The 22550-nt window shown below is 42.1% G+C and overlaps 1 protein-coding gene across 6 annotated transcripts in view; it reads left to right on the top strand.

Annotated features, from left to right (window-relative positions):
- The first annotated feature begins 5076 nt into the window (after nt 1-5076).
- The window catches only part of smoc1 (SPARC related modular calcium binding 1), a 38236-nt gene continuing 20762 nt past the window's right edge, over nt 5077-22550 (top strand). For 3 of the 6 annotated variants that reach the window (XM_061695509.1, XM_061695505.1, XM_061695511.1), the window contains exons 1-8: nt 5077-5384; nt 13238-13403; nt 13706-13789; nt 15618-15730; nt 15887-15986; nt 17633-17683; nt 18904-18951; nt 22092-22181. In XM_061695509.1, coding sequence (XP_061551493.1) covers nt 5259-5384; nt 13238-13403; nt 13706-13789; nt 15618-15730; nt 15887-15986; nt 17633-17683; nt 18904-18951; nt 22092-22181 — 778 coding nt within the window. In that variant the 5' untranslated portion in view covers nt 5077-5258. The remainder of the gene's footprint in view (nt 5385-13237; nt 13404-13705; nt 13790-15617; nt 15731-15886; nt 15987-17632; nt 17684-18903; nt 18952-22091; nt 22182-22550) is intronic. The other 3 variants (XM_061695507.1, XM_061695508.1, XM_061695510.1) reach the window with 3 other exon arrangements.

The following is a 22550-nucleotide window of genomic DNA, read 5'->3' on the forward strand; positions in this document are numbered from 1 at the left end:
TTAATTATCTTGTCTTTGTAGTGTATTCAATTAAATATAGGTCGAAAAACATACAAATCATTGTATTCTGTTTTTATTTATGTTTAACACAACGAGCCAACTTCACTGGAATTGGGGTTGTATATGAGATAAGGGCTTATTACTGTTGTTTCTATTTTGAATTCAGTTAAATTATACAGCCTATCTTGTATTGAGTGGTTTTATTTCATTTTTCTTTTTGAGTAGAAGGAAAAAAATAAAAATAAAAATAAATTGATTGAACTGCAAACTTAAAAAGTTTATATTGTTTAAGTGGAGCCTGAGGTGTGTGGGTTAAGTTGCGCTGTTGAACGAATAATCATTAAATAACATCATTGATCCGTTTACAGTGACAACAAACAGCAGCGGAGGCTAATGTTAGCTGCTCGTCGCCACACCCCCGCTATCCCCAAATTTCCATGAAACTTGGGAGGTCACATTATAAGTATGGTATTTCATCACTTATAATGTACTTTTTTTGTTTCCTGTGAAAAAATACTTATTAAAGATTTGGCTGCAAACTTTGTGTTCTTTCCCTCGCAGCCCTGTATTGTAATATAATATTTAACAACCGGTAGCTATAAATGAGTCAGGTGGCATGAGCTATAAAACATTTTCCAAGGTGGGCGTAGGTCGTCTTCGACAGTCTTTTCACAGCATGATGTATTTCATCTGAATATTTATGATGATGGTCTTTATAACTGATGTAGTTAAATAAAATTTCAACAACAACAAAAAAACTCTTCAAAACTTTACGCTTTAACTTTTTGGTGTGCCTTGCCTTGGCCACCGGGAGGCAGTACAGTATAATACAAACATTCAGACACAAAAGAAGAAGATTAGACTACCACTACTATTACTACTACTACTACTCTTTCTTCTTCTTCTTTTTCTTTAGGTTGACAGTAAACGTCAACTGGGAGAGCCATTAAACAACTTGAAGCATCTTATTTTAAAATTAAATGTTCACTATTTGCCAAACTGGTGGTTATTGTGCAGTGAGTTGAATGGACTCCCCCAGTACGGCGCTCGTATCTCAAGTTTGAGCTTTCAAGTCAAAGCAAAAAAACCCAAAAAAAAACAATATTTGGGGCAAATTGCAACGTATACTTGGTCACGCCCTTCATTTGAGCACAAAATGAGCGCCGCTTGTGTCGGTTTGCAGCTACAGAATGGCCACCAAATGCGGAGTGCAGGTGTTCGGCTTCACAAATGCAGCTTTTAAGCACTGAAAAGGGCCAACCGGTCACCCTTTATACCCGCCCCCCAGCCAAATTCCCTTTAAGCCCCCCCTTCCCTACTTGACCCAGACTCTTTGTCCCTGTAGATGTTTTCTACTTGTTGCCCGTGACGGTTCAGCAGCTTGTGGAAAGCCTCAGCCGAGGGCCTCGTAATTAGAGCTATTGAGATGCTGGAATTGGCACAATTAGGGTCAACATGAATGATTGCGAGCAGCGGTGAGGGGGTTGGGGTGGTGGTCAGGCCCAGGACAGGGGGGCAAGACAGTTTGAAGATCCTTTAATGAAGTGAAAACAGAAAACCATCTGGATTTTTGGTTGTGGGATGGTAAAGACAAGAATCCTAAATCTTGAATTGCTCCCCTTCTTCAGTCCAAACCTCCACCATGCTGCCCAATCCCCACCTGGTGCCAGGAGGATCTAGGAAGAGAGCAAGAAAGGGGCGCAAGACAGTTTAAAGATCCATTTTAATGAAGTGAAAACAGGAAAAACATCTGGGTTCTTGGTTGTAGGAGACAAGAATCCTTAATGTGGAGATGCTCCCCTTCCTCAATCGGAACCATCCAGTCAACCAGGGTCCGAAGCGGGCGCCGGAGAGCGTGGAGGTTTTGGGATGAAATGAAGGCGAAGCATCTTCGATATTCATGTTTGGTAGATGGCTAAGACAAGAATCTTTAGTCTAGGGATGCTCCCCCTAACCACTCCGTGCCACCCAGTCCCCACCCTGTGCCAGCATGGGAGAGACCAGGAAAGGAGTTCCAGGACAGTTTGCAGTTTTTTGTTTTCTTTTTAATGAACTCAAGACAGAAAATCATCTGGATTTTTGGTTGACAGTATAGACAAGAATCCTTGGTTGAGGGATTGCCCTCCTTCCTCAGTCTGAACCCCCACCATGCCACCCAGTCCCCACCTGGTGCCAGCACAGGCGCCACTCGTGTTGCTGGAGTGCAGAGATGTCGTGGGATTTGAGGATGAGGAGGATGAGTGTCTGTAGGAATGTTAACGAGATCACCTTAAGCGATCCCCCCACTGTCCGCCGCCCGGCCCCCCGCAGAGATTGAAGCTTGCCGGGTGTAAAGCTGTTGTAGGCAAAGCAACACTTGTGGCTAAAAACAAAGTAACAAAGTGCGGCGTGGGAGGGGCGGGTGTGAACTATTGCACTAGGCAGCGTCAGCACACGAGCCTGCACCTGCGCCGCGCTATTCACCGCCGTGTTTACACACTGTCAGACGCAATTAAAAGCCCCCGCGGGGCGGACGAGGGCGCTCGACCCTCCGCGAGGGGCCCCCGCGCCCGTCCCCGAGCCCTTATGGATGCACAATTGAGCGTAGTGCTCGGCTGATTGAATTAACAGCTCGGTCTGGGCATGGGACCGCCAGGGATGGTCAAGGGAGGGAGGTGGGCCAAAGGAGGGGTTTGTTGGTGTTGGAGGAGGGGTCAAAAGGGGGGATTTGTTGAAAGTGTCCAGCAAAGCTTTCTGTTGGCAAAGCAAAGCTGGAAATGTGAACTGGGGGCAAGCAGAGGTCTCGCTCTTCACAGGACCGGCCCGGTCCCACAGACAACACTCGATGCCGTCTTAGCGTCTCGTCTAGTCTGGGCTTCTTTTAGAATAGCGTTTCCCAGCCTTTATTGAGCCCAGGCATACATTTTATAATCGACAAATCTCACGGCGTAGCACCAACAAAAGAATGATGGATGCGCAGGTTATTTATGTACCTTTTCCCATCTCTGGGTCGAGAATTTAATTGCTCTACCTGTCACTGTATGTCACTCACATACATTGATGGGTGAAGAGACAGTACATTATTAGTGGTAAGTCAATAATAATTCAATAATAATAATAATACAGATACACATCCACTAACACACACGGTAATAACACTAATACACTTTTTTTTATTTTAAATCACCCACACCTTTAATATTAAATGCAGCTCGACCAGAACGCTGTGAAAAATTCACTGTCCATATTTGTTCAAGTATTTGTAACAATATGCATGCATACTGTATATATTTTTCAACAAAATACTATATTTATTTTTGTCAACGCAGTAAAAAGAACCAAAACACCCTGAAAAATGTCAGCTGTGTTAATTTACAATTAGATAATGAATAAATGAATGCTAATAGTAATATTAATACATGAATAAATAATTGTATGTATTTACAATATGACTATTTTTACATAAAAACATCAAATCATGTTTAAAATCGACTGTACCTATGACCTTAATGAACTACATTTTAAGTAGGAGTTTGCATGTCCTTCCTGCCAAAATTCCACAAATTTCACTTCAATTCATTGAAGGTCAAAGTGTGCATAATATTACAGTGGTTTACAGTTTTTGTTGTTGTTTTTTTTGTTTTTTCAACCCAGTACTGTAAATTTGCATTTAACCTTTAAAAACAGTTTTTTTTTTTTTTTTAGGTAAATGTACTGCACTTTTACGTGCAGTACATTTAAATTTAATCATTATGTAAGTGATTTTTAAGATGTTTATTTTATTCTTCTATATTTAAGCAACGCGTTAATGGTAAAACTTTGTGTCATGTTCGGATCTCGCTTTTTATGCAAATGAGCCCAATTATGTCACAGACACATTCTGGGAAATAGCGCGCGAAAGATTTACGTGGGAAAGTACTCCAGAGACGCAACTCTTTTTATACAAGCTATGAAACAGTCAACTTTCCGTAATTTGTGCCTTTTAAATTGAAAATGGGTCAATTTGACCTGCAACGTAATTGGTGAGGATTTTTTTTTTTTTTAAAGTAACTGCAAATAAATCCAGTGTACACATGTGACACTTCATTGGCTCTGCAGTGCATTAAGCCCTCCAAAAAAAAAAAAAAAAGTATCTGCGTGCAATCCAAAATGCTTTTTTTAATCCAAATAAACAGGATTTAAATCTTTCATTTATTTATATGATATCATTTAAAATCCCCCACTAAATTGAACAACTTTTTCGGTTTGCGGTTGTATTGGTATGGGAAACATTGTAAATAATGATAACGACTTCAATTTTGCCACAGCTTTGTGGATAGAACCTCTTTGCAGAGCAAAACGGCGGTGGCCCGCCGGAATGCACTTCTTGCGTAACGGGAAAGACGCAAAGTGCATAACGGGAAAGACATAGACAGATTCATCGATCCCTCTGGTGTATTGCAACAACATGGGAAGTCTCAAGACACTAAGATAACATTTGTGTTCGTTTTCATGAAAAAAGCCATATTTACAAGTAGGAGAAAAATTTCAATTTAATTTTGCGTCTTTGTTGCGAGTCACGCAATTTCAATTGGTACACAAACCGGTGAAGACATTTTGACATTAAAAGTGTGGAAATTATTATTAATAATATTTTAGTCCCCCCCCCCCCCCCCCCCCACTCCCCCTTTCCAATTTTGACCTTTTTAAATGATTCAAATATTCATTCAAATGTATTCAGTTTCAAAATAAAATCCATTGGGGTACGGCTTTACCGTTATCGATCAAATCATGTGAAAGTCACCTATCTCTTTGAAATTTGTGCTACAGGCAAATGACTTCTTGGATGCAGATCTCAAATGTTTGGTGTGTGTGGCGCACACAATTATTAAAATCCATGAATTTGACAAGCTCAATTTTGCTAGGACCGCCGGAGTTGAGGCGTGGGCGTGGCCTCGATCCCAAGCCACCGCCACCCATTGGTCAAACGGGAACGTCAATCAACTCGCCGGGCTCGTTTCTTTTTTCTTTTTTTTTTTCTTTTTTTTTTTTTTTTTTTAAGAAAGTGGGCAATGAAAACTCGGCGGCGAGTTGGGAGGGTCAAGAGAGGGAGGGGGGAAAAAAAACAACAACAAAAAAAAAGTCAACCTGTGGACACGAGCACTCGGCACACAACGAAAGAGCTGCGGCGGCCACGGTCGTCCCACCCGTGCCACTAGTATGTGACGCGAGGAAGAGCGAGACGAAAACGACAACAACAACAACGAGGAGAACGACTTTTTACGAGCCGGCTTGCGACCATGTTGTCTTCGCGAATGCTTGTTGTTTTTGTGGCGACGAGCCGTTGTTGTCACCTCATGGCACCTCTGCTGTTGCTGTGCTACCTGCCCCACGTCCACGCCGGCCACAGCAAGCCGGCCAACAGGGTGAGTCCCAACAACTCCTAACATTGGCAAACTTGACATTGAACAACAACAATAATAAAAAAAAAAACAACAACAAAAAAACAAACCTTAAACTTTTCCTAAAGTGACCCAAATTAAACCCCCCCAAAAATATTTGGGTACACTGAGCCTGTTCAGGGTTAAATTTGAACCCGGTCTACTAAAATGTATTTTAGATTTACTAGTATGCGTTAAATCAATGGAAATGATGGTCATGGTGGGACAATCCAGAGAACTGTTTGTGTTCCCACCACATTTGGACAGGTTCCCGCAGAAACATGCACCTGTTACGGTAAAAGTTTTGTACCGTGGGGCCTTGAGACACAAGTTTAATTTGTTCCCAGACGCTTGTATGTCAAATAAAAATGAAAGGAAATGAAATGAATCCATTCCAGCCACCCCCAAAACACCGAAGTTCATTTTTGTGTATTATTATATAGATTCAACAATTCTTTATTTCAAACATGAATTATTTAAAAAAAAAAAATGAAATAAGACAGAATATATATATATATATAAAACAAAAACACTACTGTAAAATATAATCAAAGCAAAGAAAGGATAAAAAATGTAGGTGCAATGTTTTTAACTATTTACATTTTTTTCCCCCTCCACAAGTCGCACACAACAGTACTGTAGCTGTTTAAAAAGGCAGTAATAACACTTGTAAACATGGGAAATGCTGTTGTTGTTGTTCTGTGGAGGCCATGAAGGCAGTTGGCAAATCAGCGTCATGCTTCATCGCCGCCGCCAACAGATATTGCCTTCTCGCCGCGAGAAAACAATAACGTGAACTGACGGTGGCCGAATGTTGGGAAGTTTGTTGTCGCCATCTGGAGTTATTTCCCTTTGCCAAAATGTTTATTCTTAAAGCTAGGCAACTTACCTGGAGTGCAATATAGTTTTTGTTTACATTTTCAGGGAAAAAGGTGATATGTTTTTTTTTTGTTTGTTTGTTTTTTTTATGGGGCACCCGGGGGTCAACATATGAGCGAACTGTCTGTGTTCCCACCACATTCGCACGTTCCACACACCACATTGTTAGTAGTAAATTGTTTTCATCCAAATACGTGGGGTGTAAAACATTTAAAAAAAAACAACAAAAAAAAAACACTTTCCCTTTTATATGAAACATTAAGGATTAATCATCATCCATTTATTCATGTCAGACCGGCTATTAATACATCTGGAAAAGATCTGTAGTTCTTAATTTAATAGACAATTTTTATGAGGATATGTTTGACGCGGGCCAATATGGACCCGGAACATACTAAGTGTTCATGGAAAATTAACAGTATCTAAGGATAAAAGGAGACATTTGCAGCGTATTTCTTGCCGTGGAGAAATTGGCGCATTTGAGGAGGCGGAGCTGTTTCATACAAGTCAGCCGGCCCTCATCCCGCCCCCACCTACCGCTGGACCAATGGCGAGTGCGGATTATGTTAGCTGGACAACCAGTGGGCAGTGTGTATGTTACATTTGTCGTTTGCCTGCTTCGTGTTACTTACTTTCTACACTGGGCGACAAGGCAGGAGAATAGAAGAAGAATAGAAAATCGCGAGAATCGGAATTGTTAGCTGCACTGCTCAATGACAAAGTTGCTCTTGCATCAAGTCAAGTTTTTGGGATGCAGCCCTTAATGGTAAACGTTTTTGACACCCTTGACTGAAGAGTATAAACCGTAAATGTAGCGCAAGGTTCCCCCGACCACGTCATCATTTTAAGCTCATCTTACATCGCCCTTAAAAATAAAGGATGGGATTTAAAAACAAAATAAATGCACTTGAGGTTAGTACGTGACTGTTACAGTTTGTACAATCTGCACATTTATAAAACTGTGTTTTCTATGTATTGGTTTTACTTTTGATTTTTGAGTTTTCTTTTGCTAGTAATGTCTCACTTATTGAGTCCTAATCTTTCTTTTGTGGATGAATGTTGAATTCTTTTGCTGCATCATCAATAATAGTGCGTCGCATGGTCAATGTCATAGTTGTGGTTAACGATCATACTTGGTCACACACTGGAGACGTTTCACAACACACGTTTAAAAAAAAAATACTAATAATAATAATAACTGCAACTTTTTTTTGACTGTGAAAAAGAGTCGCTGAGAGCGCACGTAGGGCTTGCGCAACGGCCTCTCGATCCACAGGCTTCCAATCATAATAAGAATGATAATATGATAATAATAGTACACGTTGGCTGATTAAGTTGCGGTTGGCGGCGAGTCTGGAGAATGAGAGGGAAAAGCTATTTAAGGCCACTTGAGGCACTCGAATGCATCATTTGCCTCTTGGATGATTCCCAAATAAAAGTGAAAGGCAACACTCCTCTCCTGTGATGCAATCGGTGCCCGGAATCCCCCCCCCGTCCGTCCGACGCAGAATAACGGGAAGTTTGAGAAAGACTTTGATGGTTTCTAACTTGCGAGATGCAGATTGACCGGGTAATAGACGGTGCTGTAAAGTGACGGAACAAAACAAAGTGTAAACAAACAAGCCGGGGATCCGGGCGGCGTGCCCGCAATGAGTGCATACCCCCATTTCTTTTTTGGGGGGGGGAGTGCAGCAGGATGATGTTTTATTGGCATGTGCTAAATGGCAGCAGGTGTGTGGATGCAGGTACGCCCGGAGGGAAGGTCTGGAAATGTGGGCTGTTAGCGGAAGGAAGGATGGGAACGCCGGTCGACTTTTGACCAGCTTTCGAAACACAAAAAGAGCTGCCCTCGGGTCGAATTGTCGCCATCGTAAAAACAAAACGAGTCACATTTTAACATGAACTGCATTACAACATTAACCAGCATGCTGATTTTAGTTTTAATCCGCATAAAAATCCAACTCAACAGAATTCCTTATTTTTGTCCCCCCCTCCCCAAATTGTTCCCCAGTGTAATCAGTAGAGTTAGTCATGTGGATGAGTGGATGCTGCATGTGTGGGTAATGTAAGGTGCAAACATATTCTCATGATCAAGAAACTTAATCGAAGCCAAGAACAAAAGAGTGGCGGGTCAGCTGAGGGGACGAGCAGAGAGTGGCGAGTACATGTGCTCCACACAAGCCTTAAGGAGACTCGGGACTCCTCGGTGCCACGGGGTGCCCCCTCATCGACCCTGGCACCGTCACGGCACCTCCAAGAGGATCTCACGGGCAACGACGATGTGAATTGGAAACTGCTCGAGAATGAATCCGGTATTAGACGGAAGTGAACGTGAACAGCAGCAGGACTAGTCAGCCTCATTGCCCAAAAACCAAATCCATGTATCAATAATGTGATGAAGTACCTTTTTAAGTAGTGACCTCATCAGCACCTCAGTGTAAATCAGTCGAATACTTTGGCACAGCTTTTTTTCCTCAAGTGTTTTTTTTTTTTGTTAGTTTTTTTTTGTTCGGCGTCTAGAAAAGACATTTCAGGGGAAACATAAAAGCGGCGAGGCGAAGAACGGGCTCGAGGCGGAAATACCGAAAGACGTACAAATCATAATGTCTAAATTCTGCCAAATGCCAGCGGATCATTTTATCCTGGTGGAGGCGTGCGCTCCAAAGCGCGCACGCGTTTTTTACGAGCCAAAACCTCTCATTAGGACGGCCATGCTCCACTTCTTTTTTTTGTGGTGCTTTTACGGGCCATTGACAGATGTCCTGGACGCCGGCTCCATCAGCGGCCAATCACACATGAGTTCACCCTCGGAAAATGCCTTTTCATGCTCAATTGTCTGCCGTTCCAATCAGGATAATGAAAGCCAGATCTGACATTTGCCTCTCCCGATGCTGCGAGCTTCTCTGGGCTCTGCTCGTTTCGTGCATGTCACTCATGTATGTCTGATGTTTTACGATGAGCATTACTTTTTACTGGTTGCTGTCTTTGGACATTAATTAGTTACATATGTATCCTTCTGTGTTACTTGAACATTTTAACGTTTACAATGTATCGGTTCAATTTTTCACGGTGCTCAACGTTCCCCCCCCCCTAAAAAATAGTAATAGACCGATTATCAGCCGCGCCAGTTATCGGGGCCTATATTCGGCATTTTGGCACTTATCCGCATCGGCGGATAAATTCAAACTAGGTCAAACTGGCTTATTTTGGCTCATTTTACAGCAAAGTACCTGCAGGCTATCTAACTACATAACAGGAAATTACAAATTGTGCAATAATTTAATCAGTGTTTTCAAAGAGTGACAGTCACCATCAAATATATTTATACGCCATCATTTTTGATTGCTTTAACAGTTCACTGTTGGGTTTATCTGTTTCACGGAATTGACCGGGAAGAGAATATCTCGCGTACAAATTAAAGTCACGGTTTCTTAAAAAAAACACAGTACATCCTAAATCAACCATAAATGTGTCAGTTAAATCAGTTCCACATTCAACAAAGTACTAGTAACACAAACACACAGAAACGATAAGAATTACCATAATAAGGAGGTTAATTCTTGCGATTATTCAACATTGCATTGGCGCATTGCATTCTGGGGAATTTATTCCCCCACTGCAGACATGGACTGTGTTTGTTCTTGGCTTGCAAATTTGAACCATTCACCTTCTAAATGATGATAGACAATGAAATATGCTTACAGTAAAGACATTTAGACGAAATCAAGTGTTGGAGTTCGTATGATTCAACATTTCGACGCGCCCTTTTTTATTGGCAACCCTTAAAACGATCATCAAACTTCGACGGCATGCTCGGCCCACATGAGATGGTGTAGCGGCGATGCAATTTAACGTCACCCATTTGTGTTGGATACTTGCTTCGGAATGTGTCTCGTTTGGGAGAATCGTCCAGTAGTTATGGAATTCACCCAAAATTGCTTGCGCCAAACCAAAATGACCGACCTGCTGTTTAATGTTGTGCGTGCGAGCGTGAGACTGTCATGATAGACATCCGCACCCAAATCCGTGTCGGGGTCTCTTTTTTTTTTTGGGGGGGGGGGGGGGGGGGGGGGGAGTTTGTGTGCCTAAAATACTTGCATTTATGAAAACGAAACATTTTCCTAATTGTGCGTCACTCCTCTGTCGAGTATGCGAGGCTCAAATTTGGTAGCAGTGAGAAAAATCTCAAGGACAAGTTGGTAATTACAAGGACACTTGGGGGGAAAACAAATATCCTGAAATGGCCGCTTCAAACCAAAATGGCAGATTTATTCTTGTTATTATTTTACCAGGAACAATAGGCCTGCAGAATTTGTGAAATCCCTTTAAAGATGCATATTTTTGGAGCATTCTGGGTGGAACTTGAATGACTCATGCCTCTATATTCAGTGTGTTAAGTCAAGCAGACGTGTGGGGAAGTCACGTGTATTTCACTGACTAACACCAAACCTTGAAACCTTTCTTTAAATATTCAACTAAAACCTGCCACCATCTGCTTTCTCTCTCTCTCTCTCTTTTTTTTTTTTTTTTTTTTTTTTTTGTTGTCGTTACCTTGACGAGACTGGGGACGGGTCCGTGGGTGGCGGGACCGTATGACTAAGCCCTGATGCTCACGTGGGAGACTTGGGTTTATTTCCACTTAATGCTGTCTCAAAAATCTCATGCGAGATTGAATGAATGTGTTTTTTTTTTGTTTTTTTTTTTTTCAAAAAAAATCCTCGCTTAGGTAGAAGAAGGGCAGCGTCCATTAAGGCGCTGAGTCAGGCGTGGGGGAGGACGGCTCAGTCGGCGTGTGGGCAGGGGCCAGACTCTGTGGCTCGTAAGTAATTGGGCTTTTACTTGTGTAGCGCTTTTCCACCTTCAAGGCACTCAAAGCGCTTTAACATCGTCTCGTCATTCACCGACTAAGTGGGGGTTCGGTATCTTGCTCAGCGACACTTGGGCACGGTCATCGGCCATGTGCAGGTTGTGCGATGGAACCCGCAACCTTTGGGGTTGGGAGACGAGCGCTCCACCGCCTGATTTAAGAGGTCAATCTCCTGCTGTGTGCGTGTCTTTATAAGAATAAATGATTTTAAAATTAATGCAGGAAGCTCACTCCTGCCATCACAACTAATATGGCCCACGCAGCGACTTACAGGGCGATACGATGCGGCTGTGCTCTCCCTCCCATGATGCATTGCAGCACCACCTATCCTTTGAGTACAACAATGTATGTGCAGTATTCATATTTTTTCATATTTTGAAATTGTTTTGGGGGGTCACGGAGGCATACCAAGTTCCCACACGGAACATATTCGGTAAGGAACAGGGAGTGCAATTGCCTCCGTAAACAAACACAGCGCAGCTCAGCCTCTGGCGAGCGGCTTGGTTTTGACAGTACGTCAAATGTCTGAAATGGCGTCACGCCAACATGAATGGGTAACTCTTCACCTTCTTACTTTTGCGCTACTTTTCGTTTCATAAAAAGAAAAGATCAAATCTGTTATTCAATTAATTATTTTTTTCTTTTACCGTGTACATCAAACTGTTACTGTGGCACTTGTCTGCGTTGTTCGGTTGCACTTCGTTCAGTTCCTAAAACGAAGACAAACTATTACTGTTAGTATGCGACACTTTTCTGTAAAGAAACGGTTCAAGTAGTTACATATTAATATTGCTGTTTTTCTCCTTTAAAAAGACAAACTATTGATGTTGCGCTTTACTAAAAAGAAAAAAAAAAAAAGCTGTTATATATATTTCAATCGATTTTTATTGCGCTGTACACATTATCTGTTCAAACTGTTACCGTTGCACTTGTTTGTGTTGTTCGTTTCTGAAAAAGAAGACAAACTATTGATGTTGCACTTTGCTAAAAGGAAAAGATTTAAGCTAATATATATTATTAAATGTGTATATTTTTATTTTACCGTATACATTAGTCTGTTCAAACTCTTGCTGTTGCACTGTTGTCTGCGTTATTTGTTTCCTAAAAAGAAGACAAAAACCATTGATTTTGCACTTTCCGAAAAAGAAAAGATCAAAGCTTTGATATACTTGAATAGGAAATATTTGTATCCATTTTATTTTACAGTATACATTGCTGCCAGCTCAAACTGTTTCTGTTACGCTGATCTGCATTCATAGTTTCCTGAAAAGAAGATAAACTGTTGAGTTTGCACTCCTAAAAAGAAAAGATTTAATACCACTTTTTGAAATTTTATTGCAGGACTTGTTTCTTGAATGTTTTTTTTTTTTTTTACATATTTTTATTAGTATTTTTTAATTTATATAATTTAATTGATAGAAATGCTCCTGTCGCAGGAGGCGACTCCTTTTTTGATCGTATTGCCGGGCGGTCTTTAACTTCTGTCCACTGAGATTCGCGCAACGTCTTTCCTACGAGCTGTTTTTGGTTTGCTTTGTGGTTTTTCAGTCTTTTGGTCTAAAATCTTACTCGCTTCACTTGTCTTAAAGCTTAGACGTTTGCAGAGAGACTGAGAGAGTCGCTACACAAAAACCATCTCAAATGACTTAGAAAGTGTTGATTTTCATTTGACTCTTGTCTGAGTGAAGGTTAACAAATTCGAGAAATTACAGCTGTCGCTAAGCCACACCCCCGAAACACAGTCTGACCAATCATCATGCAAAACAGAGGTACGACACTTTCCTGGTGATGCTTCGTTGAATTCAACGATAAAATATCCACAGAGTTGAAAGGGAAACATTTTATGAACGCAGACAAATGGATGATTTGCGATCGCGGCGCAAACGTTTGTTGGGCGCGGTGATGACGGACCTCTGCGATATGTTCGCAGACCGCCAAAGGTCTGTTTCCGAAGTGCGTGCGCGAGCACTGCCCGTTGGAAGCAACGCACCCCCCCCCCCCCCCCACCCCCCTTTGAACGCCACTGGACACCTTGGAACTGCTTTCAATTGTGAAAAAAAAGCAATGTCCTTTTTAATTTGTGTGGTTTCAGTGGCTGATCGGCGACAGGGACAGCCAGTGCGCCGGCGCTTGCGCGCGGCCGCAGGCCAAGCCGGTGTGCGGCTCGGACGGACGGAGCTACGAGAACGGATGCGAGCTGCAGAGGGCGCGCTGCAAAGACAAGACGCTGACGCTGGCGCACCGCGGCCGCTGTCGAGGTGAGCGCACCACAAGTCAATAGCGCCTGTGATTCCCAACCACTCTGCCACGAGAGATCGTCAGCTCTGCTGCAGGAAATTATCCAATTTTACTCAACTGGTCAGTCCACACACTGAACTTTTAGTAACTTTTCGTTTTGGTGGTACGCTGGGAGATTTTTCTCATGTGCCTTGGTTCAATAAACGTTGGTAAACATTTAACACAATGCTAAATCCTGAACAAGGGTGATCAAAGTGCCAGTTGGAGGCCTCCTGGCCACCGGGTGGCAGTCATTAACTCAGCGTCACGTTTTGACTTTAAGGAAGAAACTGGGTGAAAGTTGAGGAGACGGCAGTGGCGCTCCCAGCAACGCCCGCATCTGTGGCCAGAGACGCTGTGCAAACAGGTAAGCACCGTGCCCAAAACCATATTTCAACCGATCACAAATCCGAAGAAAGACGTTTCTGGAAAAGGCAAAACGACAGCATCGGTGAATAGCTAATAGGAGTTGAGAAGTACACATTCTTTTAAAAAAAAATACAAAGGAAATACAGCAAATGTAAAAAGAAAAACACCGCAACCCCAGTGAGGATACAGAAAATGGATGGATTGTTTTGTTGTAAACATCTAATTTGAATACGGTAATTACAAACAGGCCAAAACTCAGTGAAGATTAGGCGATGCTTTGCTTTATCAATGAAATATGAAATTGTTTAAGAAATGTAAAGACAAAAACAAACTCGTCCTTCAGACATACACATTTTTTTAAAAACTAAAATAATTAAAACATTTTTAATTACAAAAATAAGGTCAAAAGTGACATTAAAATCTAAAATACATGTAAAGGTTTTTTAGTTAAAAAAAAAAAAAAAAAAAGCTAATTTAAACAATTACAAATGTACCAAAACACAATGTTTTTTAAAAATAATGGAAATCATTTTAACAAAATGCCTCAGAATTTAACATTTTTTAATACAGTAAGACAAAAACAATAAATGACAAATAATCAATAGATATGAAATATAAAATGTATTTTGTAATTTTAGGGAAAATAATTTAAAAATATATATAAAATAACATTTTAAAAAGGATAAATCACCTGTAAAGTATATCATTATTTTAATTGAATACATATCGTATTTTTTTTTTTAGTAAAATGAAAAATAATTTTTAAAAAGCCTTGAACAAAATACTTACTTTTTATTTTATTGATTCATTAAAAAATATCACAGTAAAATATACAGTACATATTTAAAATAACTGTTTTTGGTATGGACATGGCCTGAGACAAAAGTCCATTTCTTTTCCAAGTAAAAGTTCTCCTTTCAAGACGTTTAAATTCAAATGAACCTTTTACGGTCTCGTTAGCTTGGGGGGAACGAGGAAAAACAAGGGAAGTGACTGAGGAGATGTCTTTCATTTTCTGCCTCTTAGCTGGCGTGTCATTTTTCACAGACCCTCCATCATTCACTCCCTCAGCAGCACAGATTGATCGGCGTGAAGTAAAAAGTTGGAACTTGGCATCTGCTTAACCCCCCCCCCCCCCCCCCCCCACACCCCCGCCTCCCCTATGACCTTTAGGAAAACAGCACCTCGCACCAGCTCCGTTTTTGGTAAAGCGGTGTCGTCTTTCCCGACGGTAATAGGCAGTTTTGTTCCATAAAATCATGCGTGCGTGAAATAAAGCTGGGCAGAGATCCCACGTTCTCGCAGACGCCACGGCTCTGCTTTGTTGTAGCCTCGATTGGAGCCGGCAGCTCACGGTCCTCGCTGGACTTCACAGTCTGGACGCTCTTAATTGAACGCATCGGAACCAAACAGGAAGTAGAAACATACCAAAAGATGACTCAATCAAATCAAAAGTTCACAAAAGGTTTTGGCAATGGAACAAAACAGGAAGTGCAAACCTACCAAAATAAAACTAGCGGTCGACCAAGGTGGACAAAATGGGTCACGTGACGTCACATGACGACATCCATTAGTCAAAGTTCTTTGTTCACAAAAGGTTTGGTTCATAGCGGCTTTCCGTTTGAGTCCCATTGAAGCTAACTGGCAATGAAACCAAACACAAAGTAGAAACCTAGCAAATACAACCAGCGACTGCTACCCTCCTTGAGTCCCGCCCTTTCTGCACAGCGTGACCGCGATTGGCCTGCATTTCGGCCGTTGCTCGTGCAATCATTGGATGGTCTCGCTCGTCAATCATTACATCAGGACCACTGTTTGGTTTCCAGATGAGGTTCAGTCCAAGTGTCGCGTGGAGAGGAACCAGGCTTTGGAGCAAGCCCGCAGGCCCCAAGAGTCCATGTTTGTTCCAGAATGCAACGAGGACGGCTCGTTTGCGCAGGTTTGCGCTGATGATGACAATTACAAAATGAAATGATCATTTAACTCATTCACTGCCAGCTTTCCCGGTTAACATGGATATTTCACTTCTAAAGCCGTCAATGGCAGTGAATGTGTTAAGTGGACATATTGTAACTGGGTTTTTGTGGTTACACAGGTGCAGTGTCACACTCTGACAGGCTACTGCTGGTGCGTCACCTCCGACGGAAAGCCGGTGAGCGGCTCCTCGGTGCACAACAGGACTCCGGTGTGTTCAGGTACTGCCGACAAAGAAGTCAAGTCAAGTTTATTTGTGTAGCCCTTAATCACAAAATCGTCTCAAAGCGCTTCACAGGCCCACAGTTGACAAAAATTGACGACTTCCCCTGATTTAATCCCCCCATTTGTACTTAATTAATTTAACTGAATTACTCGGGGTGGGAGGTGGGGGACTTATCGTGGGTCAAACCTACAGTACGTGCCATGCTCAGCCTACACGCAATGCCGAAAACTCAGTCTTCGCAATGTTGTGAGTGAGTGAGTGTTTCCCCAGTCTTTATTAAGTTAAGAAAAATATATTTTACATGAGACAAATCTTGCGCCACACCATCAAACAAACTCAAATAATGATGCCGTGGTATTGGCCAAAATGATCAAGAAATAGCCGCTTCTAACCAAAATGGCAGACTTCCTGTCTTTTCAGGCATGGCTTCTTCAGACTTTTTTTTTTTGTTGGTCTACACATGATAGACATGTCTGCCAAATTCCACGTTGGTAAGTGTAACTCGCTTCGGGGCTTGAATTTCCCCCAAATTCCCAGGCTGCGCTACCATGAGTCGTCACTAACTTGGCTGTCCTGCGCTGGCGACACTCAATGACGAAAATGCCTTTTTCCTAAGTAAGTTGCGCCAATCTGTCTGAAGTCTTCGCATCCTTGTGAGCTGTTGTTACAAAATGGCTTTTTACGTGCAATCTGCTCTTGGTTGGCTGCAGAGTCACTGCGCGTGTATTTTGTGGACACAGTCTGTCCCATTGTCCAGACATATAAAGAATATGGCTGATTGTTGTCACGTGTAGGACACAGCCAATACTTGCCAAAAATTCACACTGTGCCTTAAATGTCGCTTTTGGCCTCTTTTTGCAGCCTCCCTGGCTGGTTTTCTTCTAGGCTTTTCTTTTGTAGAGGGACAGTCTTCACTGGGTTCCCTGTAAAATACAGGAGATTGTTGTCACATATAGAACAGAGCTAGCACTTGCCAGAGGTTACTGAAGCTCCTTCAATGTCACTGTAGGCCTCCTTTAGCATTCTTCCTGACCAGTTTTCTGCTCATCTTTTCATCTGTACGAGAGAGACAGTCTTCACAGTTTTCGATGAAGAAAACTGGAGATTGTTGTCGCACGTAGGACACATCCAGTAATCGCCAGAAATGACCACAGCCCCATTAATGTCGCATTAGGCCTTTTTTGCAACCTCCTTGACCAAGATTGGGATTGTCTTTCATGTGGTCTATGTAGAATACGGGACATTGTTGTCACAGCCAGTACTTGCCAGAAATTCCTGCAGGCTTCTTGTAGCAGCCCTGCTGACCAGTTTTCATCCATTTGGAGAGACGGTCTTCACGGTGTTCCATGAAGAATACGGGAGATTGTCCCATGTAGGACTCAGCCAGTAGTTGCCAGAAAATTGTTAGCAGCTTATTTGACCGGTTTTCCTCTCGTTTTCATCCATTTTGGAGGCAGTGTCTTCATTTTGCTTCATGAAGAACATGGGAGATTGTTGTCCCATGTAGGGCGCTTGAGTATTGTGGCAACGAGGCTTGAGTAGCGACGGTTCGTCTTTGTGTTTTCCTCCAGCCAGCGAATGACATTCTCCGACATAGACGCCATGTGATAGGCATCAATCATGTGCCGTATACGTTTGCAGGAAACTTCCATGAGTTTTTGGAAACTCACGTCGGGACGAGCCGATTGACAGGTAGTACATCTTCCAATCCAAATCGTGACTGCTCATCGTTTTTTTCCTGCCCTTTTTTTCCCCTGCTCCTTGCATCCACGAAGCATGTCGCTACCTGCATGACCCAGACCACGAACTTCTCTACTTGATTTTCAATGCAATGCAATGTCGGGTTTTCCCATTCGGCAGCACGGCGATAATCGGACAAGCCTTGGTGTGTAACGCTACGGCAGAAAACACACTTCATACAAAATGGCCACTTTGGGTTTGTGACGTTCCTGACATATTGTACAATAAAATAAAATGTAAGATATAATATATATATTAAAAAATTGTGATATTAAATATTTTTTTAATTTTTTTTTTAAGCGAGTGCAATGGTAGTATCTTCTTTTTAGGAAACAAATGATGCACACAAGTGCAACAGTAACGCTTTGAACAGCGACTCATAATGCCATAAAAGACAAAATCACATTGGCGTGATGAGTTAATGAGTTTGACGTACAACAGGGAACAGGACCGAGCCCTGACGCGAAGAGCGAAAATCTGTGACAGCCCCTCCTAAAAAAAAAGTTTACAGCTGCCTATGGATGCCACAAGATGGTGGCAAAGCACGACTTTTGTCTAAATCTGGGATCTTCAGTTAAAATTTGGTGGGTCCGGTTACAAAAGGTCCAAACCTCAAACAAAATAAAAATGGTTGATGTCCTTTTCCTTTTCACAATATGTATTTGTGGTTTTGCAAATAAGATGTTTTGCTTTCCACGGAAATACTAATATCTGTCTGTGCCATATATTGAACAATTTTGATCCAACCAACAAAACATGAACATGAATAAATGTATTCCCAAACAAAACTAAAATACTGTCGTGCTTATTAAACACGCATCTAATTCTGAATTAACTTTCCGACTTAGCTGTACTTTTTTTTTTTTTTTTTCGGGGAAAATATGTGTTGCTGGAATGCGAGGTAATTACACTTATTGTTCCTTTCCTAATATGAAAAAAAATCTGAATACATGAGCCCTTACACTCGTATTGCGAACTTCACTGTACAATTCTCACAGAATGTTCTCGTAACCATCCGGTTTGTTTGTTTGGGTACGGCCCTTTTCATCTCAGATCAATCCTTCATGACCGTGAAACGATTCCAAATACTTTTGATTCTTTGCAGGAAAGTAGTTGTCCTGTCATTGCTGCAGTCTTCTGCTTTGTATACGTTTGTTTTTATCGCTCCGCAGGCTCCGTGACCGACAGACCGTCCGGGCCGGCAAACTCTGGTCGAAAAGGTGAGTTGAGCTCAAGAAATGTTTCATTTCTTTATCTTCCGATGTGGTCGTATGACCAAATGAAACTAATATCTTTTTCCGAAAGTAATGTGTCAGTCCACTGGTCTGAGATCTGCTCTGTAAGCAGCGTGTCAGTGTGTTGATAACTTATTTGATTCAAGGACCTTACATTTTTCTTTAAAAAAAAAAAAAAAAAATTCTAGCATGTACAAACTAAATCCAATGCAGGTTGTCTGTGCTTTGCTTTTGAACGAATTGCTTCCTAAAGGAATGTTCCAGATGCTGCAAAGCTGCACGTGGGTGAGTATTTTCCGGGGGGCGTTCAATGTTACGTAAGACGCACCCCGTCACATTCATTCCAAAACCTTGATTTTTGTTTTTGTTTTTACAGTTCAAATTCCAGTGAATCCCTCGAAAGTAATCTGCTGAGACAAAAAACAAACAAACATATCATTTCCACAAACCATGTCCAATTTTTTTGTAAATGACACCTTTATTCATAATGCACCTCCAGTCAACAACACATAAAAAGAAAAAAGTCAAAACAAATTAAATTGTACTTTTTTTTTTTTTTTTTTGAGTACAAAGTTATTACATCTATGGACTAAATGTTGTGTGTTTATTATGCTAGGTCACCATTATACTTCCTCCTCCATCTGTAATAGTGCAGAATGTCACGTTGATGCGCACCACTTTACACACGCCAACTATGATGAACTATGACAATATAATTTTTTTTTTTTTTTTTTTTTTTTTTTTTTTTTTTTTTTACAAAAGTGTTTACGGGCTGTATCCGTAGCTGTCACAATATGCGTTAAGCGCAGATGGTGCATTCCAAAAAGCAAACCGAAAGTAATGGAGCAAGTTTATTGAACAAAAGCACACAAACAGAAAATCACTACAACTCATTAAGAAGGTGGACGGAGACCCACGGGGGGTTGGAATATTAAGAAAACACTAAATTAACAAAACACGCAACTAAAATACCTCCACAAGACAAGGCAAACAACAGAACTACCTACAACTAGAACTACTAACTAACATAAAATCAGAGTAGTACTTACAGGGAAAAATGGAAGACGAGAAGTAGGCTCACTACTGGCAGGAACGAGAAGAACATGGGAACAAGCACAAGAGGAAAGAAAATGTTGAGGCGAAGCAAGCAAGCAAAAACTTCCTCCTGTGTGTCCTGCGAAAGACGGACCTTCTGCCCTGGACTGTACTGAGGCGCCGCAATCCTGCGTCGGTCTGACAACTGCCGGTTTCGAGCCGCTGTTCTGGATCGTGGCGCACGGGTGTCCCATCAGACACGCTGGCCTCGTCAGAGGTGAACGTGGACTGAGGGCACGGAGACGTCTGTTTCCTGGGAGCTGATAGCCGTAAGCGGTCTTAAACGGAGACCTCCCTGTGGCCGAGCCGACGAGAAAGTCGTGCGCACACGCCACCCAGGGGAGATGGGATGAGCAGGACGACGGATGCTGGCGGCAGACGCATCGGAGCGCGGCTCCCGGGTCCTGATTTACCCGCTCCGTCTCATTAGATTGGGGACGGATGAAGCTCCCGTGACCTCGCAGAATGTTCTCAACAGCTGAGAAACGAACCGAAGAACCCCGTTGGACACCAGATCAGATGGAATACCACGGATATTCAAGAAGCGGTTGACGAGCAGGTTAGCAATCTCTCGGGAAGAGGGCACCTATGGAAGTGTAATGAAGTCAGCCATGTTGGAGAACTGGTGAACAACACCGAACACTATTGTTTTGCTATGGGACATGGGAAGACCGGCGATGAAGTCCAACTCAATATGGTACCATGGGCGGGATGGCAAGGGCAATGTGTGCAGTAGACCAGAAGGAGAACGGTGAGAGGACTTGTTGTGGGCACAGACCGAGCAGGCTAAGACAAACTCCCGAATGTCCGTGTTCGGACCAGGCCCGCAAAATTTCTGTGAAATCAGAAAAATAGTGCGGCTGACTCCAGGGTGCCAAGCAATTTTGGAACCGTGTCCCAATTGCAGAAACTCAGTCCTAACTCCTGTGCGTCGGCACCCCGATGTCTTGCAACGCGTCGGTCACTTTTCGTCTGAGGGGTAGGTTCCTCTTTACTATTTACTGTAAATGACACCTTTATTAATGGCGCACCCCCTTTCCTTAATGCACATCAATGACAAAATGTAAAAACACAGGCCAGTATTGTTTCGTTTTCATCTTAGAACGTAAACATTCCCACAGAGATGGCACACACCCTTCCCTTGTTTAGAAAAATAAATACATCAATAAATAAATAATAACAAGTATTTACAGGCCAGAAACAACCAAAACCAAATTTACTGTAAATGACACATTATTTTTTTTGATGGCACATCCCTTCTCCCCGGCACATTTTTAGTTTTTGGGTTAAAAGTTACATTTTATAGACAAAATGTTCATATTTTGTAAGGGGGGAATCACACGTAAGAAAAACCACAATGTAATAATTATTCTACCAATGTGCCGTGACACTTAATGCTGCAGAATGTTGTTTTGACAGTCACGAACAGCCTTTTCCCAAACATTTTAAGCTGCACACCCTTTTGAACATCCCAACAGAAATGGCACCCCCCCCCCCCCACCCTTGTTTAAAAAAAAAAAAAAAAAGAGAGAGAAATCAAATAAAATATTTACAGGCCAAAAACAACCAAAAAGCAAATTTACTCTAGACTCCCCCACCCCTGACACATTCTTAGTTTTTAAATTGGAAGTTACATTTTATAGAGAAAATTACTCTACCAGACCGCCATAACACTTTTAATATCAGGCATCCCCCAGTTTGAGTGGGTGGTCTTTACTGACACATTCTGCCCCTTGACGAGGGCTGTGTGTGTGTGTGCGTGTGCGTGTGCTACTTGGTCTTTGCAAAAAAAAAACTGTTAATGTGAGATGTGATGCTGTTTGATGTCTGTGTGAGAGCTGTTTAATTGTGTGTGAATGTGAGGGACATCTAGAACATGTGGGTGGTCGTGCTTTGTTCTACTAATTTTCTCGTGTGTGTGTAAACGTGTACGCTTGAATGTTTTTGTGTCCACCTTGGACGGGCCATGTGCAAATCCCAACCAATCAACACTTGTAGAGAGTAGATCGTATTAACCTCAATAATGGTAGTTTCTTTCCGTTTTTTTCTCACCCTCAATCCAGACGACGGCTCCAAGCCTACGCCCACCATGGAGACCATCGTCCCCTCCGAAGGCGATGGTAAGGGCCCTCGAGTTTTGGAATTTCCACAGGTACTGTCTCATGGGTATTACGGTTTTAAGGAATATTTGAGGCAGGTATCACGGACACTTGGGACCAAAAAAAATAGAGAGCTTCCAACCAGTGCTGGAGCCTGGAGATGGAGCCAAGTGGCTGCAAAAGAGATAAAAAATATAATAAGTGTAGTAGTAGTTGGAGTGTTCAAAACTGTAAAGAAAATAATAATTTCAGAGTATTGCCTGCCTTATTCTCCTCGCTTCGCACACCCTCCCCTACTCATTAAGACGCAGTTAACACATTCACTGCCATTGACGGCTTTAGAAGTCAAATATCCATGTTAACCGGGAAGGCTGGCAGTGAATGAGTTAA

The sequence above is a fragment of the Phycodurus eques genome, chromosome 14, assembly GCF_024500275.1.
Source record: "Phycodurus eques isolate BA_2022a chromosome 14, UOR_Pequ_1.1, whole genome shotgun sequence".
In the NCBI taxonomy this organism is placed as follows: domain Eukaryota; kingdom Metazoa; phylum Chordata; class Actinopteri; order Syngnathiformes; family Syngnathidae; genus Phycodurus; species Phycodurus eques.